Source organism: Sapajus apella, unplaced genomic scaffold (assembly GCF_009761245.1).
Source record: "Sapajus apella isolate SASKATOON/1434 unplaced genomic scaffold, GSC_monkey_1.0 scaffold8, whole genome shotgun sequence".
Classification (NCBI taxonomy): Eukaryota; Metazoa; Chordata; class Mammalia; order Primates; family Cebidae; genus Sapajus; species Sapajus apella.
The window spans coordinates 25,702,905-25,722,637 of record NW_022436948.1 but is presented as its reverse complement, the minus strand read 5'-3'; the positions used below and the strand labels follow the sequence as shown (position 1 = coordinate 25,722,637).

The 19,733-nt window shown below is 35.5% G+C and overlaps 1 protein-coding gene across 3 annotated transcripts in view; it reads right to left on the bottom strand.

Moving 5' to 3' along the window:
- TMPRSS15 (transmembrane serine protease 15) overlaps positions 1-19,733 on the bottom strand; it is a 129,196-nt gene that overhangs the window by 32,437 nt on the left and 77,026 nt on the right. For 2 of the 3 annotated variants that reach the window (XM_032277135.1, XM_032277136.1), the window contains exons 18-19: positions 11,136-11,246; positions 9,000-9,132 (exon numbers count right to left, since the gene is read on the bottom strand). In XM_032277135.1, the coding sequence (XP_032133026.1) occupies positions 9,000-9,132; positions 11,136-11,246 (244 nt within the window). The remainder of the gene's footprint in view (positions 1-8,999; positions 9,133-11,135; positions 11,247-19,733) is intronic. The other variant, XM_032277137.1, reaches the window with a different exon arrangement.

Below are 19,733 nucleotides of genomic sequence, written 5' to 3'. Positions count from 1 at the left end.
GATAAAAGGGATCTAATTAATCTTAAGAGCTTCTGCACAGCAAAATAAACTATCATTAGTGTGAACCCACAACCAACAGAATTAGAAAACATTTTTGCAATCTACCCATCTCACAAAGGGCTAATATCCAGAATCTGCAAAAAACTTAAACAGATTTACAAGAAAAAAACAAACAACCCCATAAAAAAGTGGGCAAAGGAAATGAACAGACACTTCAAAAGAAGACATTTATGCAGCCAACAAACATATGAAAAAAAGATCATCATCACTGGTCATTAGAGAAATGCAAATCAAAACCACATTGAGATACCATCTCATACCAGTTAGAATGGCAATCATTAAAAAGCCAGGAGACAGCAGATGCCAGAGAGGATGTGGAGACTTTTACACTGTTGTGTAGGAATGCTTTTACACTGTTGGTGGGAGTGTAAATTAGTGCAACCATTGTGGAAGACAGTGTGGCAATTCCTCAAGGATCTAGAAATAGAAATACCATTTGACCCAGCAATCCCATTACTGGGTATATGCCCAAAAGTTCATAAATCATTCTAATATAAAGACACATATACATGTATGTTTATTGCGGCACTGTTCACAATAGCAAAGACTTGGAACCAACCCAAATGCCCATCAATGATAGACCAGATAAAGAAAATGTGGCACATATACACCATGGGATACTATGTAGCCATAAAAAAGGATGAGTTCATGTCCTTTGCAGGAATATGGATGAAGCTGGAAACCATCATTCTCAGCAAACTGACACAAGAACAGAAAACCAAACAGCATGTTCTCACTCATAAGTAGGTGTTGAACAAGGAGAACAAAGGGAGGGGAACATAATACAGCAGGGCCTGTTTAGGGGGGGGGGGATAGGGGAGGGATAGCATTAGGTGAAACACCTAATGTAGATGATGGGGTGATATATGCAGGAAACCACCATGACACGTGTGTACCTATGTAACAAACCTGCACTTTCTGCATACATACCCCAGAACTTAAAGTATAATAAATAAATTTAAAAAGTAAAAAAAAAAAAAAAAATAAGCCAAAGTAGGAGTGAAAAACAAAGAAGATTCTCCAAACTAATTTTCTCCAGACTGACAAAAGTCCCTTTGACATACAAAGAAAGGTTGAGAGCACTTACCCTTGTTGGTGGTTCTCAACTCTGAATGCATCTGAATCACTTGACAGACTTACTAAAGCCCAGATTGCCTGGCCTTACTCTAGACTTTTGGGTTCAGTAGGCCTGAGGTAGGATTCCAGGATTTGAATTTCTATAAATGTATCCCAGGTGACTCCATCCTGGGATGGAGTTTGGTCCTATAACAACACATTGAGATCTACTGACCTAGGCCATTCTAAATCTAAGGGTCGGAGGCTGAGACCACGTGATTCTTACATATGACCAGGCTGTACCTTCAAGAGCTGATGTAGCTGTTGTATTGCAAGTGAGTGGTACACCTACTGTCACTCCTTTGCCCACAGAAGACATAATTTTATCACTGTGCTTTCCTCCACCCTGTTAGATAGTAAATCTATTAAGTATTAATGTTAAACAGTTTGCTATTAATGATATGCTCTTTAATTGTTTTGAATTAGTGTGTTTCTAATTTTATTTTATTTTTTATTTGTTTATTTTATTTTTTTTATTGCATTTTAGGTTTTGGGGTTCATGTGAAAAACATGCAAGATTGTTGCATAGATATATGCGTGGCAGTGTTATTTGCTGCCCTCCTCCCCCTCACCCATATCTGGCATTTCTCCCCATGCCATCCCCCCCCACTCCCCACTCCCCACTGTCCCTCCACTATTTCCCTCCAACAGACCCCAATGTGTAGTGCTTCCCTCCCTGTGTCCATGTGTTCTCATTGCTCAACACCCGCCTATGAGTGAGAACATGCAGTGTTTGATTTTCTGCTCCTGTGTTAGTTTGCTGAGAATGATGGCTTCCAGGTTCATCCATGTCACCACAAAGGACATGAACTCATCGTTTTTGATGGCTGTGTAATATTTCATGGTGTATATGTGCCATATTTTCCCTGTCCAATCTATCATCGATGGGCATTTGGGTTGGTTCCAGGTCTTTGCTATTGTAAACTGTGCTGCAATGAACATTCATGTGCATGTGTCCTTATAGTAGAATGATTTATAATCCTTTGGATATATACCCAGTAATGGGATTGCTGGGTCAAATGGAATCTCTATTTCTAGGTCCTTGAGGAATCGCCACACTGTCTTCCACAATGGTTGAACTAATTTACACTCCCACCAACAGTGTAAAAGTGTTCCTATTTCTCCACATCCTCTCCAGCATCTGTTGTCTCCTGACTTTTTAATGATTGCCATTCTAACTGGCGTGAGATGGTATCTCAATGTAGTTTTGATTTGCATTTCTCTAATGACCAGTGATGATGAGCATTTGTTCATATGTTTGTTGGCCTCATGTATGTCTTCTTTTGTAAAGTGTCTGTTCATATCCTTTGCCCACTTTTGAATGGGCTTGTTTGTTTTTTTCTTGTAAATCTGTTTCAGTTCTTTGTAGATTCTGGAAATCAGCCCTTTGTCAGATGGGTAAACTGCAAAAATTTTTTCCCATTCTGTGGTTGCTGATTCACTCTAGTGACTGTTTCTTTTGCTGTGCAGAAGCTGTGGAGTTTGATTAGGTCCCATTTGTCTATTTTGGCTTTTGTTGCCAATGCTTTTGGTGTTTTGGTCATGAAGTCCTTGCCTATGCCTATGTCTTGAATGGTTTTGCCTAGATTTTCTTCTAGGGTTTTTATGGTGTTAGGTCTTATGTTTAAATCTTTAATCCATCTGGAGTTAATTTTAGTGTAAGGTGTCAGGAAGGCATCCAGTTTCTGCTTTCTGCACGTGGCTAGCCAGTTTTCCCAAAACCATTTATTAAATAGGGAATCCTTTCCCCATTGCTTCTTTTTGTCAGGTTTGTCAAAGATCAGATGGTTGTAGATATGTTGTGTTGCCTCCAAGGCCTCTGTTCTGTTTTATTGGTCTATATTTCTGTTTTGGTACCAGTATCATGTTGTTTTGATTACCGTAGCCTTGTAGTATAGTTTACAGTTCAGTAGTGTGATGCCTCCTGCTTTGTTCTTTTTGCTTAGAATTGACTTGGCTATGTGGGCTCTCTTTTGGTTCCATACGAAGTTTAAGGTGTTTTTTTCCAGTTCTGTGAAGAAAGTCATTGGTAGCTTGATGGGGATAGCGTTGAATCTGTAAATTACTTTGAGCAGTATGACCATTTTCATGATATTGATTCTTCCTAACCATGAACACGGAATGATTCTCCCTCTATTTGTACAATTTGAGCTTCAAGTAAATGATGGACTTTGTAGTTAAATCAATTAAACCAAATTAAGATACAATTTTTTCCACCATCTTGCCCAAAGTTTTTTTCACTTACCCCACCATGATAACATAGCTAAGAATAAAATAAAAGTGCCTTCAGTGCTGAAGTTGCAAATAAAAAATTTTTTAAATGTAAAATATTATTTAATTATTTGTTGTATAAAGTTAGCAAATTAAAAAAAAACCTAAAGCCAAAGGTTATGTTATTTTTTGTTACTGTTCCCATATCTGTGTTATTGTTTGTGTCCTGAGTTGTAATAAGTCAAGGCTTTCCCTACAGACTTGAAAATTGTGTGACACCGACAGAAAATATGAACAAGGGCAGAAGCACTATGTGTCTACCAACTTCTTAACTTGGATAAAACATAGGTTATATTTCCAGTGTTTTGGAGCTCAGTGCTAAGTTGTGCAAACAAACTCATTGCAGTGATTACATAAGAATTTAAATCATTATGTTCTATGTTTTTGAAAGGCTTATTGAAAAATATTTTAATCTCTCCCCTCAATATTTTCAAAACACCTCTGCAAAGGAAGAACCCTGGATAATTCCATTTCTTATTAGCATATGAGAATGTAAGGCTCAACTTGATGTCCCTGATATGTAGAAGTTATCTTGCACAGGACTAATATGAGATTTAAAAATTAATGCCAATTCCTTATAGGCCACCTTAGTAGAACACAAAAAACTAACTCCACTTTTGATGTAACAGTATTTCCTAAATTCTGTAAAGTTTTACAGAAACGATCTTTTTTTTCTGGAGTTTAATGATACAACAGGGTAAATCAGCTATATCATTTATATATTGGGTTAGTAACAGGGAAATGCTTTTTGCCAGGAAATATCATTAAAAAAACCCACTACCATAGGTTTTTTTAACCTTTATTGTTGCATCAGTATAAAATGTTTTCTTTCATACTTTGATAAAGACATGAAAATGTTATTCAAGGTACTTTTTATTTACATTTATTATGCATGCAATAAATGGTAGGAAATGAAAACGTTTAATATTAAAAAGGAAAGGCTAATGAAATAGGCCTCATATGATTTACTAGAATCTGAAGGGAATTGCATTTTGTGCCCTATCTGCATAAATAATCTTGAGAGACTACAGTGGTTTTTTAATAAATTGACTCCTAAATTACTTTCTACTGCAGCAAACACACATCATTTTAAACTCACTAAGTTTTCCTTCAGTTACCATGCACCAGTCTAGACAAATTCTCATTAAGGACATAACTTTCTTTCAATTACTAGAGCACTAGGGAGACTATTTAATAAGCACAGGCTTAAAGATTAAAGTCTTTGCAGCGATTACCTGACTCATTTCTGAAGAAAGCAAGCACGTGATCTTCATCAAAAATACTGTATCTAAGGCATTGGGATGTACTACTTTTGTTACACAAACTAAAAAATCGGGTTATTTGTCCCTGTATCTGGTTAGAAGGACTATGATTCATGGGAAATGGGATCAGTGAACTAGAGAGTGAAATCTGGCTGGGGTAAACCAGGTAAGTAAATAGAACAGAGCTGTGTGAAATTGGCTGTTATCCACTCAGCTCGGGCCATTGTCTAGAAAGCTTTCCTTGACATCCCCTTATTGAATTAAGTTCTGCTACAGCATATTGAATTTATCACATTATATTGTAATTATCTATTTATATGTCTATCATCACCACATAAGCATGTAAATCTGTGTCTTATTTATTCATGGAAAAGACACAATATCATCACTAGTGCTTAGATTTCTGATCCAGGATTAATAATAACACATTTACATTATATACTGTTAAAATGTAATAAAGACATTTGTTCCCTTCCAATGCATTGGAAGGACTGTAAATGTAGGAATCAGCATTTTGCTATGACCTAACTAACATATTTCATTCAAATTCATTGAAAAAAAAAACTTCTGTCAAAGTAAAATGTTGATTGTTTTGACCTTTGTGAATAATTTATCTTAACCCAATATATCCTCCAGGAAACAATGTAGTTAAAATTCACGAACCACAATGGAAAGAACTCCACTTTTTATAATCACATGGTGATCTTTTTATAATCACATGGTGATCTTCAAAAGGTGGTGAATTGAGACACAAATCTCCTGGGCAAGGAAAGCCCGGTCATCCGGGGCACACTGGTGCATCAATTGTGGAAGCAAGGTCAAGTTCCCAATCTCCTTAGCTTAATCTTTAGAAACTAAGTTCCCGAATCTATATGGCAGCTCCCCAGCAATTGAAGTTAACAGCTTCCTGGGACCTCACCTCTTTGAATTCACTATTGAACTAAAATTAGTGTTTAAAGTAGGAACTTGGAATGAATGCCACTTACCCAGTTCTGTGCTTGAAATGAGAATAAACAATGTTAGTTTCTGGGTTTTGTTGACTCTATCAAAAAACATTGTTTCTCCTAAAACTCACCCTCTTCCAAGACTTTATGTCTGAAACCTCCCTATGTTGAAAGAGTTTTTGTTAAGGTTTAAAATGTAGAATAAAAAGAATTACTTACACAAATACAAACACATTTAAAGGACAGAAGATTCTGACTAATACACATAAACCAAACTGATTATTTACATAATGAATAATAAAATTTATTTCCTCTCTTGCCCTTGATAGGAATTGCCTTCCTGATGAGGCTGACACCACTTGGATGAGGCTTGGAGCTGGGACATTTTCATTCTAAATGGACAGCATTTGGGAATATAAAAGGAACTGGAAGCTCTCGGTCCAACTGAAAGAAGCTAAGTTAGGTATAGAAGGAATGTACATCAACACAATAAAGATTATATATGACAAAGCCATAGTTAACATTATATTTAACAAGAAAAGCTGAAAGCTTTTCTCTAAGAACTGGAACAAGACAAGGATACCTACTCTCACCACTCTTACTCAACATAAGAGTAAGAAAAAGCAATAGAATAAAGCAATTTGAATAAAGATAAATAAAGGGCATCCTAGTGGGAAAGAAGGAAATCAAATTGTCCCTGTTTATAGATGACATGACCTTATCTATAGAAAAACCTAAAGACTCCACCACAAAAGGGAATTGATAATTGAATTTAGTAAATCTTCAGGATACAAAATGAATAAAACCAAATCAATACAGTTTCTGTACCTCCACAACCAACTCACTGAAAAAGAAATCAAGAAAGTAATCCCATTTACAACAGACACAAAAAAGTTAAACACCTAGAAATAAATTTAACTAAGGAGGTGAAAGACTTCTTTAACGAAAACTGTAGAACACCGATGAAAGAAATTGACGAGGACACAAACAAATGAAAAAACATCCTATACTCATGGATTGGAAGAATTAATATTGTTAAAATGGCAAGACTACTCGATCCCTATCAGACTTAATGCAGTCCCTACCAAAACGCCAAAGATATTCTTCACAAAAATAGAAAAAAAAAATCCTAAAATTTGTATGGAACCACAAAACACACCAAATAGCCAAAGCAATCCTGAGCAAAAAGAACAAAACTGGAAGCTTCACACTACCAGGTTTCAAAATATCCCACAAAACTATAGTAATTAAGGTAACTGGCATAAAAATGGACATTAGACAAAGGGAACAAAATAGAGAGCAGAATAGAGAACGCTGAAATACATCTATGTGTTTACAGCCAACTGATTCTGTTTATATAAAGACACAAAAACACTTACTGGGGAAAGAACAAGCTCTTCAGTAAATGATGCTGGGAAAGCTGGATAACTATATGAAGTTTGAAACTAACCCCCTAACTCTCACCATAAAGAAAAATCATATCAAAATGAACTAAAGAGTTAAACCTAAGACCTAAAATGTAGAAACCACTAGTATAAAACATTGGGGGAAACACTCCAGAACATTGATCTGGACAAAGATTGCTTGAGTGAGCCCATAGAAGTACAGGTTACCAAAGCCAAAATGGATAAATGGGATCACATCAAGCTAGAAAGCTTCTACACAGCAAAGGGAGCAACCAACAAAGTGAAGAGACAATCCACAGAATGGGAGAAAATATCTGCAAACTATCCATCTGACAAGCACTTAACAACCGAAATGTGTAAAGAGCTCAAACATATTGACAAGAAATAAAAGCACATATTCTGATTTTAGAAGTGGGTAACTTATTTAAATAGACATTTCTCAAAACCAGACATAAAAATAGCCAACAGAAGATGAAAAAATGCTCAACATCACTAATTACTAGAGAAATGCAAATCAAAACCACAATGAGATATCTCTCACCCCTATTAAAATAGCTTTTATCAAGAGTGCGGCTGTAAGAGATGCTGTTGAGGATGTGGAAGAAGAAGAACCCCCATTAGACTGTTAGGGAAAATATGAATCAGGCACACTATTCAGAACATTATGGAGGTTCCTTAGAAAACTAAAAATAGAACTACCATATAATCCAGCAGTTCTACTGCTGGGCATATATTCAAAAGAAAGGAAATCAGTGTCTCAAAGAGATTATTTGCCCTCCCATGTTTACTGCAGCACTATTCACAATAGCCAACATCTGGAATCAATCTAAGAGAAAAGCATATGTTTTATAATTAGATACTTCTGGCATATGTTTTTAGAGATAGGTGTGTCTATATTTACATGTACACAGAGTACATTTATAATTTACTGTTTATTTGGCACTGATTTTTAAAGACAAAGAATAATCTAGATTTTAGCATTGCAATAATATATAAAATAGACATGGTTCTTCCCTGTATACACCTCATAGTTTAATATGACAAACAAACTTTAAATGAGATGGTGTTGTAAGTTATAAAGATAACCACATGTGAGCCAACATGGTTGGTAATCACTAATCTTCAAAATCGTATACGCTTAAGGATCAGAATGGCAAGTTAAAGTTGACAGGTTGTAAAATGCAAAGTAAGTATGTTATTACTTCTCATGACTTTCATTTTCTACCTAAGTAGTTTTAAGACTTGGTGGGAAGGTAAAAAACGAATATGGTAAAATTACATATTTGATGAAATATATTATGGCATTAGACTGGGAGGTATAATACATTTTTGATGAGTTATTAATTGGTATTTTTACTTGCATCATCCTTCCTGAGAATATCCTTCTTTATCCTTCTATAATATAAACTTTATAGAAGTACTATTGCAGGAGGAGAGGTTATGGAAAAATTTTAATTTTTAAAATATTTTACAACTTTTGTATAACCTCTCCCATTACAATGGTACCTCTATAGATTTTTCAAAAAAGCTATTGTAAATGTGCTGCAAAGATATAGCAAAAGCATATTCTCTGTAGTACCCTTGGGATTATTTATATAAATTATGACATAGCATAAAATGAAATAATTCATTTTCTTAAGAATAATCACCTAAAAATTATAAAAACATGAGAAATGCTTACATATAAGTACTTTGCATAACAGAGCATCTTATATTTTATATAATGTTTACTTACATGTATATACTATTAATACAAAGGTTATTAGCATTGGTTATTATTTGAGGATGAGGTTAATCAAGATTTTTGTTTTCTCCCTTTTTCCAATGTGTATTTTCTAAATTCATAACTTTTATAAATTTTAAAGTTCTTACTAAACCTAATTTGATAGTAATAAAAAATTTGAGAATCTCTTAAAAGAGAACCCAGTAGAATTACTTACCCTAGGCCCAGCAGCTGACAAACATCATTTGAAATCTGGGTGGTCCAGTTCTCAGCACAAGCTGTATGCCACATGCTCTGGACTCGGAACCGCACTAAACCATTGTTGTTCATTGTGCCATTGAAAAAACGCACTAAAGAAACGGAGAGTATAATGGTGGTTACCAGAGACTGAAGGGTGGGGAGGATGGGAAGACATTGGTCAAATGTTCAAAGAGTACAGAGCTTCTGTTAGACAGGAGGAGGAATTTTTTGAGATCTCTCACTCAGCCCTGTGACTATAGGTAATACTCACAGTGTTGTATATTTCAAAATTTTGTAAAATTGTGAAATTTCAAATTTTCCCATCACGAAAAATGATAAGTATTTAAGGTGATGGATAGGTTAATTTGCATGATTGAATCATTCCATGTTCTCTCTCTCTCTCTCTCTCTCTATATATATATATATATATACACACACACACACACATATACATACCTTTATATATATACATTCTCTCTATGTGCAATCTATATACATACATTATACATAATATCACATACCTCATAAATATATAGAATTAAAATTTTCAAATTTACAGCAAATTTTTTAGAAAAACTAACAAAAAGAGATGCATTAAAGATATTAGATTATACAGGTGGCCATTTTGACCTAAATTGATAAGAGTAAATTATGTCCTCTAAACTAAATGTGTAATGTCCTTAACATTTTAAGTTTAGAGATTGATTGTTGTTTTTCCTAAGAGCATGATGGAAGGTCTAATTTGAAAAATATAAATTTAGTAGACAATTTTGCTCTTTTATATAACTATAAAAATGGAAAAAGCCGAGACATGCAAGTTTATTATAAATCTATACAGAAAATAAAGTTACATGTGAAGAGTATATCTTATAAACTTAGTTTCTGAAAGTAGGAAACTCAAGTTTAGGAACTACTTTAGGAATTCCCTTCCTACCCCTCCAAAACTATTTTCTTTGTACTTTGATTTCTATCACCTTACTCATCACTTTATAACCGTTTTGAACAGAATGTTAAGGCCATTAGTGGCCAGGTAGGGACTGGACCAAGCTAAGTGAGTTCATCAAAGGAGGAAAACATCAGCAACTGTAGTCTTACCTACAAACAGTATGTTGTAATTTTATAAAATAATGCTACACTGTTTACACTTTTTTCTATTATGACAAGAGTTAACAGCAGTGACAATAGAATTATACAAACTTAGGTTCTAGATGTGTGACCTTTGGCAGCAACTTGCCATTTCCAAACCATAGTTTCCTCATGGCTAAACTATAGCTAATTCTTCTTTTTTCTTTTTTGAGACGGAGTTTTGCTCTTGTTGCCTAGGCTGGAGTGCAATGGTGCAATCTCAGCTCACTGCAACCTCCACTTGCCAGGTTCAAGTGATTTTCAATTCTCCTGCCTCAGCCTCCTGAGTAGTTGGGATTACAGGCACCCGCCACCACACCCGCCTAATTTTGTATTTTTGGTAGAGACAAGGTTTCACCATGTTGGCCATGCCGGTCACGAACTGCTGACCTCAGGAAATCTGCCTGCCTCGATCTCCCAAAGTGATGGAATTACAGGTGTGAGCCACCTTGTCTGGCCAACTATAGGTAACTCTTATTGCAGATTTTTTAAAACTTAGCTACAGTGCAAATAAAAAGACATAATAAAATTATCCATTATTCATAATGTTATTGCAGTCTGGAAGGGCAGCTGGACTGAAAACTCAGCAAGGCAGGGAGAGAAAGTGAGTTATAAGTGAGCATGCAGGTGCCGCTGAACGTAGGCAATGAAGAGAACACAGTAGCCAATATGAGTGGTGCTAGCCTGCTTGGTTTGGAATATTGTCCCTGTGGTAGTCCAGGCTTCCTATATGAATATTGGTTTCTCTATAATTCCAGTTATTAAGTGTGGCAAAATGGAAACAAACAATAAACTGAGGCCTGCATATTAACTTTTATCCTAACCAGATGGGGGCAGAGGTGCTAAAATAATCTCAGAGATGAGATGTTCTCATTTCAAAGCATCAAAACAGGTCCTAATAAACACACTCGTAATATTTCTTTTACAGTGTGGAATCCAAATGCAGAGGCTAACGTCATAAAAGTATTTTCATAAAAATAAGACATACCACAATCTGCTTCATCTGAGCCATCCTCACAGTGCAGACGACCGTCACAGAGATTCACCAGTGGAACACACTCTCCATTGTCACATTGAAAACTGTCTTCCTTGCATGGATCTATGGGGGAAGAATGTTTGTTGCATAGGTCAAGAAATTACAAATGGATAATTCTGGAGTACACATCCCATTTGCTCCTCTTTAAATATCAGTCCTTTGCCACAGCACAAGGTGGAGCCAGCTTTGATGCTGAGCAGCACCATCTACTTGGTTGTTCAGAATGCCTCAGAAATAGTTTCCAAGCTGATGTATATGTAGCTTTAGAAAAGTGTGGATGAAACCTCAGACATCTGTTTTGCAGCAAAACTCAGGGAATTTCTAAGAGGTGGCTGAGAGATTGTCAACTCACCTCTCCCTCATAATTTTGTTAGTATCTCTTCAATAAACAAACTCCTCCACGCTAAACTGACATGCAAGCAACAACCACGGAGCTGCTACTTAAGCACAGAGCGGTCCCCTGGCCTCACCATCCAAATGATACCTCCAAACCTTTGTAAGAAAGAAATGTCGAAGTTGTCTGGTGGTGGGATCAAAGTTGAATTGGGCTGGAAACAGAGGGCTCAATGAAAGCTTGCCTCAGGCAGGAAAGAGTTGTCACAAAGAAATTGAAACTTTGCAATATCTGTAACGATCTGTAACATAAAACGAAGTTGGGGATAGAGCTACAAACAAGTAAAGCAGCTCTGGAGGCATGGGAATGTGCTTGGCACATGGAGACACAGAGGAAAAGGCAAAGACTGGGCAAAGAAAGAACTGGATATATCTGGAGGCCATTGGTGGTTGTTTTCAGAGTTTTGGGTTGTGCAAAAAGAGGCCTACTGGAAACATTCTTTATTTAGAGGAAGTAGCTCCTGCTGTTTCCTGACATTGTTTGGTCTTTCAAAGTTTTGCTTGGGAGAGCCCTCATATCACAGGGAGAGAGGGGTTTGCTTCCCTCTCCCAGTGCTTTCTGATTATGGCTTAGGAGGTATAGCTACATGCTGGAAGGAGATAGGAACTCCATGAGGGCCACATGGAATTTGGTTCCCTGACAATGGCGATGGCTGTCAGGTGTGGAGAGGTTCAACGTCTTATCCCCTGCATGGTACGTGAACAATCATGTGGGGAAGCAAAAGCACTTGATAAAAATAAGAAACAGGGAAGCTTGTATTTTGAGAATTATTAGTGACTATTAGTCAATATAATAACATAACTATTACATTGCTTTCAAGGAGACTCGATTTCAAGTTAAAATGATTTCAGAAACAAATTATAAAAATATCCATGGAGATTTTCTGAATTTATGTTGACCAAACATAATGCCACTTGAAAGAAATTATTCCTCTTGTTTTAGAATCTAGGTTTCAGACTCAAATCTGAGAGTACTGATAAATACTCTTACACTCTAAAGGGAGGTACTCAGTATAGCCATACTATACTTATTGAAAAAAACACCAAAACTAGTCCAGTAACCATCAATATCCATCACCTATTTTCAAATTTTTAATAAAAGTGCATTAAGAGTATTTTTCTAAAAAAATATTGAATAGAGTTTTTGAGGGGGAGTGCTTTTATGGGCCAAAGGGGAAGATGGTACCCTCCAGCAAACCCAGTATGAGGTGCCCTGAGATAATCAATTCCTAGCTGAGTTGCTTGAAAGAAGCAAGGTGAGCATCTCACTCCCTGGCTGGAAGCTGATTACACTGCATAACCACAAGGACCAGGGCTTTCATGGTGCCAGTGCTAGGGCTTTCAGATTTTTTTAAACTCTGACTTTAGTATGAAACAGATTTTAAGTAATAACTCTAGGATACACACCAATCTGTGTGTGTGTGTGTGTGTGTGTGTGTGTAACTAAATTAAAATTGCTCTGTTCTATTAATTCCATTCCTATCCTATCCCATCCCATCCCATCCCATCCTATCCCACCCCATCCCATCCCATTCTATCCCATAACAAGGCATAAAATTTATTATGTAGTGAAACCCAATAAATTGATTTCACTACCCAGTTTTTGATAAATACTAGGATAAACTGAAGTACAGTGAAAAAATTAATGAGAGACAGTGATGTTATTTTGCTGAAGTCTGTGGGCAGATAGCTGTGTAAATAAAGATTAGTGATCAATTCCTATGAAATGAAATCAGAAGTTAGAAAGTTGGAAAAGTGATCACTGGAAAGATGACCAGATGACAACTGCTTGGCAGGGAAGGTTGGCTCCAGCACAAAAAAAGTGGAGGAATGGAATCTGGAGATTAGGGATTTGGAGCTGAGTGGGGTTATAAGAGATTAGCTAGCAGTTATACCACCCGTGTCTACAGTACAATAGTCTAGGGCTGGTGGAAAAATGCTCCAAAGAGCTCACAAGTCTGTTTTACAACAGAGCTAGCATTTGGCCAGAAGCTGGTGTTTGCCAAATGAAAACTATAATGGTTAAAAAAAAAAAAAAAAAAAAAAAAAAAAACTTCCTAATTTCCACAATTGGAACTATGGGAAGATGGAGAAAAAAGGGAAGTAGAATATAAAACAAAACCAATTATTTCCATCTTCCCCTGCCTTATGTTATTAGGCCAAGATGTGTGCCTGAGCTAAGGGATAAGAAGCTTTGAATCACATAATATAAAATGCTGATATTTTACTTGACTGCTCATTCTAATACTTAAAAGTGAGTTTAAATTACCAGGTAAAATGATTGAACACTGGAAGTCACTGAAAAAGTGTAGAGATCTGCCTGAAATATTCAGGGCCAAAAAAGGAGATTTGAATTAGTATAGAGAGAAATGAACCTTTTGTTTTACTTATATTGTCACTGAGCTCAGACATTCTATAAACTGAATATACAATATGCTAGCTGTAATACCCATAAAGCATGTTTTGCTACCAGGGCTTGGCAAAATGTCTGGCACAAAGCAGGGAATAAGTACATATTTTCTAAACATAAAGTAAATTAATGTATGTCAAAAGATCGATATGCTTCAAAAGAAGTATGAAGCTTAATAATAGAGTTGATGTAATATAAAGCACTTTTTAAAACCATGATTTCAAATTAAGTTTAAAATTTAAGATAACTGGCTGATGGTAATCCTAGTGATTTGAAAAAAGAATCAATTTTATGAATTATGAAGATACAATTTACTTAGTTAAATCTGAATAGTGGTTAAGACATAGGCCCTGAAGTCATATGGCCTTGGTTGGAGGTGCAATTTAGTCATTTCTTTTAATATTTCTTTGACCTTGGGCAAGGAACTTAGTCTTTCTGAAGCTCAGTTTCTTTGACTGTCAATAGGAGTAAATACTACTTTTGTCTTAGCTGCGTCAGGACAACAAATTTTAAAAAATAGTGAAGTGTACAAATATTTATATATGTACAGAGAATACTCAATATATAATATTTTTAACAACAAAAACAGTAGCAGTAAAAAAAAATCTTTTTCACTGATTTTTTTTTTGAGATGGAGTTTTGTTCTTGTTGCCTAGGCTGGAGTGCAATGGTACAATCTTTGCTCACTGAGACCCCTGCCTCCCAGGTTCACGCAATTCTCCTGCCTCAGCCTCCAGAGTAGCTGGGATTACAGGCATGTACCACCACACCTGGCTAATTTTTTATTTTTAGTAGAGATGGGATTTCTTCATGTTGGTTAACCTGGTCTTGACCTCAGGTGATCTGCCTGCCTTGACCTCCAAAAGCGCTGGGATTAAAGGCTTGAGCCACTGTGTCCAGCCTTTCATTGATATTTTTAAAGATAAAGTTCTTAATCCATGTGCCACTTGTGCTGCTTCTCCCTACAAATAACCAAATAAACAAGAAAACGACGTAATCCTTTCCTCTTAGGATCTTACAATAGTAATTGCAGCTATTTGTGTACTCCACTTTAAACTTTGAGGAATTCTGTATTTTTTCAACCCAAATCAAAGTTACCCCATTATGAAAATATTTTTAGAAAGCCGTGGCTGGTTGTTTCTACAAACATTCATGCCATGAGAAAAGTTGGTTACATATCTCAAAATATAATGCTATTAGGGAGGTTCTTATAAATATAATTATCAATTTGTTTCACAAACATATTTTTAAACCAGATTAGTGAGATAACAAATGGACAGAGATAATTACAGATTCTAAAGACAGCATTAATACTTTGACTATATATTTAATCTTTCTGGCATTAATTTTCCTTTAGGAAAGAGGAAGTCTTAAATGTGGGCAGAAGTGTTTGTATTCATATATTCTGTCTTAAACATATATTTTACTATACTTTATTTAAAAATTTGACAGCACTAATTACTAATTGTCCATGATCAAACATATTAATATACTTACAGATGTTGGTCACCATTCTTTATTTTTAGTTATTACTTTTTTCATAGTTTATTAAATCACCATGTAAAAAAAAATGGTGTGATCTCAGCTCACTGCAACCTCCACATCCCAAGGTCAAGCAATTCTCCTGTCTCAGCCTCCAGAGTAGCTGGGATTATAGACATACACTAGAGTTCTCAGTGACAATAATTTAATCATAGATAAATTTCCTGATAATTTTACCCTTTTACTAACTTATATAGGCAAAATTTAATTGGAAAATCACATACGAGTTGAATGGAAACAGACAAACATCTGAATTAAATTTAAATAATAACATATAAATATATGAAAAATGTAGTTCATTTTTGTGCTCTAGCTGAAGCTGTTAGGGTTATATTCTATGAATGGAGGAAAAAAATATCTTGTTTCTATAAGCTGAGTGAACTGGGTGAAAAAGTGCTGAATGGGGAGAATTGATCTATTGCCACTGAACTGAACAGAAATTTTAAACAGTGAGAAGAATAAATAAGCTTTTTCAAATTTTTCTTTATATGCATAAACTAGATTTTGATTCTTTGCAATATACAATAGTTCAGCTTCATTAAGCAATCTTTAACTTAATTGTTTAACTCTCTCTGGACTCTGAAATCTTATTTCTGATAGTTTTATGCTCATGGTGAGAGAGGGAAAAGGAAATATTGCTAAGAATTGAATTTCCCCATCTCCTTTTTATGAAGTCTCCAGTAGCCCTGCCTCATTTAGTCAACATATGCTTGGTTTAAAATGGAACTAAATTGGTCTCTAAGGCACATGCCACAAAACTGGGGAGGGCTCAAAACCCCTAAATGTAATCAGCTGCCACTTCCACAGTTGCCTGACAAGCACTATTGAATTCCATGCTAAGACTCTGAGTACCAGAAAAGAGCAATAAGGGGACATTTTTAGGAGACAGGTCTTGATAAATCTATATTACATATACTTTATTACAACAGAAATGGAAATGTTAGGAACATAGTCTAAAGAAAAGAGGATACAAAAATACACTATACAATTAGGTTAAATTTCAACTGAATGCCTTGGAAGGTGTCCCTAAAACATCTTCAGAAGATAAACGAAGCAAAAACAATTTTTGATGCCTATTTGTACCTTTTTCTAAAATGACCGTCAAAGTAGAGTGCCAGTATGTGTGTCCAGCCTCACTTTCCCTTACCACCTTGATTATCCTCCACAGCCAAGTCCCTGTTTCTGTAATTGCTTTTCAGTATTTGGGCATAAAAAACCTCAACAGAAGCAGACAGTACTGATGACAACTCAGTCACTCCACTACTCACTTCCCAGCAACACCTGTCCTATGTCTAGGAGAAATGTGAAACCACACTCTCCATGTATTCATCATGCAGTGATGGGCATGGAAGATTCCATGCTAGCTTCAAGCAAGGGAGTTTTTCCTTAAAAATAACTTTAGACCTTACATGCTAATGTAAAAGTAGTAAATGAAATCTAGCTATAGGCCAAAGAAATATAGAGTCTATTCACCATAAACTTGGTATCTCTTCTGTGTTGAGAGAAATAGATTGTGTTCTGTTTTTGAGTTTGATCTTGAATCAAAACTGCTTGTAACATTTTTCAAAATTGTTGATGTTGTGTTTCATTGTAAGAATCTGAGACAAATAATTTACCCCAAATTTCGAGACAAATAATAAATGTTGGCAAGGTTGCAGAGAAAGGGGAACATTTGTACACCGTTGGTAGAAATGTAAACTAGCACAGGCATTATGAAAACCAGTACGAGGTTTCTCAAAGAACTAAAAAATATAAAAACTAAAAATATAACTACCATATAATTCAGAAATCCCACTGCTGGTTATTTATCCAAAACAGAGAAAATCAGTATATCGAAGAGCTATCTGCTCACCTATGTTTATTGTAATACTATTCTTGATAGCCAACTTATGGAATCAACCTAAGAGTCCATCAACAGATGAAGAGAGAGACAGAAAATGGTATCTTTGCACATTGGAATATTATGCGGTCATAATAAATAATGAAATCCGTCATTTGCAACAACGTGGATGAAACTGGAGGACATTAGATTAATGAAATAGCCAGGCACAGAAAGACAAATGTAGCATGTTCTCATTCAGATGTGGGAGATGAATTAATTGATCTCATGAAGATAGTAAATACAATGGTGGTCACCAGAGGCTGAGAAGGATAGTGGAAAGGGAAAATAAAGAAGGGTTTTGATGGGTACCAAAATAGAGTTCCATAGAAGGAATAAAATCTGCTCTTTGGTAACACAATGAAATGACTATAGTTAATAAGTGATGGTACATTTCAAAATAACTAGGGAAGACAATTTGGAATGTTCCTAACACTTAGAAATAATAAATGTTTGAGGTGAGGAATATTTCAGTTTCCCAGATTGGATGATTATAAATTGTATGCTTGTATTAAAATATTACATATGTCCATAAATATGTTCAATTATTATGAATCCATAAAACACCACTTTAGAAAACAAACTGTAACTATAACTTTTTCGTGAAAAAGATTTGTCTCTGTCTTCCTTTTGAGAACTAATTTGCCTCTTTTCAAGTATTTACTCCCTTCTCATTTTCAATTTAAAACAAGGGTTTAAAGATCTACTTTTTCTTTAAAATTTTATTTCAAGATGCATTCACTTTTGCCGATGGTGGAATGCCCTATTGTGTTAGTCTGTTCTCATGCCGCTAATAAAGACATACCCAAGACTAAATAATTTATATAAAAAAAGAAATTTAATGCACTCGCTGTTCCACATGGCTGAGGAAGCCTCATAATCATGTCAGAAGGTGAAAGAGGAGAAAGGCACATCTTATACGGCAGCAGGCAAGAGAGAGCATGTACAAGGGAACTCCTTTTTATAAAACCATCAGATCTCATGAGACTTATTCACTATTATGAGAACAGTGCAAGAAAAACCCACGCCCATGATTCAATGACCTCCCACTGAGTCCCTTTCACAACACATGGGGATTATTACAATTCAAGGTGAGATCTGGGTGGGGACACAGAGCCAAACCAAATCACCTATAATTATTTCAATTTTTGGATACATCAATAAATCTAATCCCTTACCTGTTAGAGCACAGTATTTTATAAAATCTCAATTACTTGAGATTTTACTATTTATCTTAATTTCTTTAAAAGTATAATATTTCTTTCAAAAATTTCCATGACAGATTTCTTGAAAAAAATTTAGGATGGCCTCCAGTAGAATAGGTACTAGGTATTGGGGATTTACTTGCTCTATTTTATGATATTTTGCAGAAGGGAGCACATAATTTTACTGCATTTATTTGTGTATTTTTATTTATTTATTTGCAGATGGAGCCTCAATCTGTTGCTCCGGCTGGAGTGCAGTGGTACGATCTCGGCTAACTGCAACTTCAACCTCTCAAGTTCAAGCAAATCTTCTGCCTCAGCCTCCTGAGTAGCTGGGACTACAGGCGAGTGTCACCACGCCCAGCTAATTTTTGCATTTTTAGTAGAGACAGGGTTTTACCATATTGGCCAGGCTGGTCTCGAAATCCTGACCCTGTGATCCATCCTCCCCAGCCTCCCAAAGTGCTGAGATTACATGCATGAGCCACCTCTCCCAGACTAAATTTTGCTGCATTTAAATACACAAGTTATTGACCCTTGTATATTTTTCAGTTGTGCCATTTTCTCCTTAAAACATGAGAAATATCACTTCATTGTTTTAATGTTCATAACTGAGAGAAATATAAAGCTGATTTTATTTTCAACATCTACAAAAATAATTATACTTATTCTACTAGGAATTTTCAGAAAAATTTCCCTCTTGAGATTTAAAACTTCACACAGAAAATGTTATAACACTGATTCCTGCTTATTAATTTTTTTTGTTGAATGCACTGAGACTTCATGATTTTTCAGGTAATTTTAGTCAGATTTGGAAAGCATATAATTTTTTATTTCATTGTATCTTTCACTATTAGTTTTGATCTGCTTTTATTTTTTCAATTTCAGGAACGTTTATTGTTTACAAATTGGATTTGGTTCTTTTTCCTGCCCATTGCAGGTTCTCATATGTTTCCATCCTCTTTACTTATTGTTTTTTCATTCTTCATCATGGTTTCCTTCATCAATTTTTTTGGAAATGTGTGTGTTCTGCACAAGAGGTTTTGTATAGTTATGCAACAGACCAAAAAACTAGGTGGTTCACACTACTAACAAAGGCCTCTAATCAAATTGGAAAGACC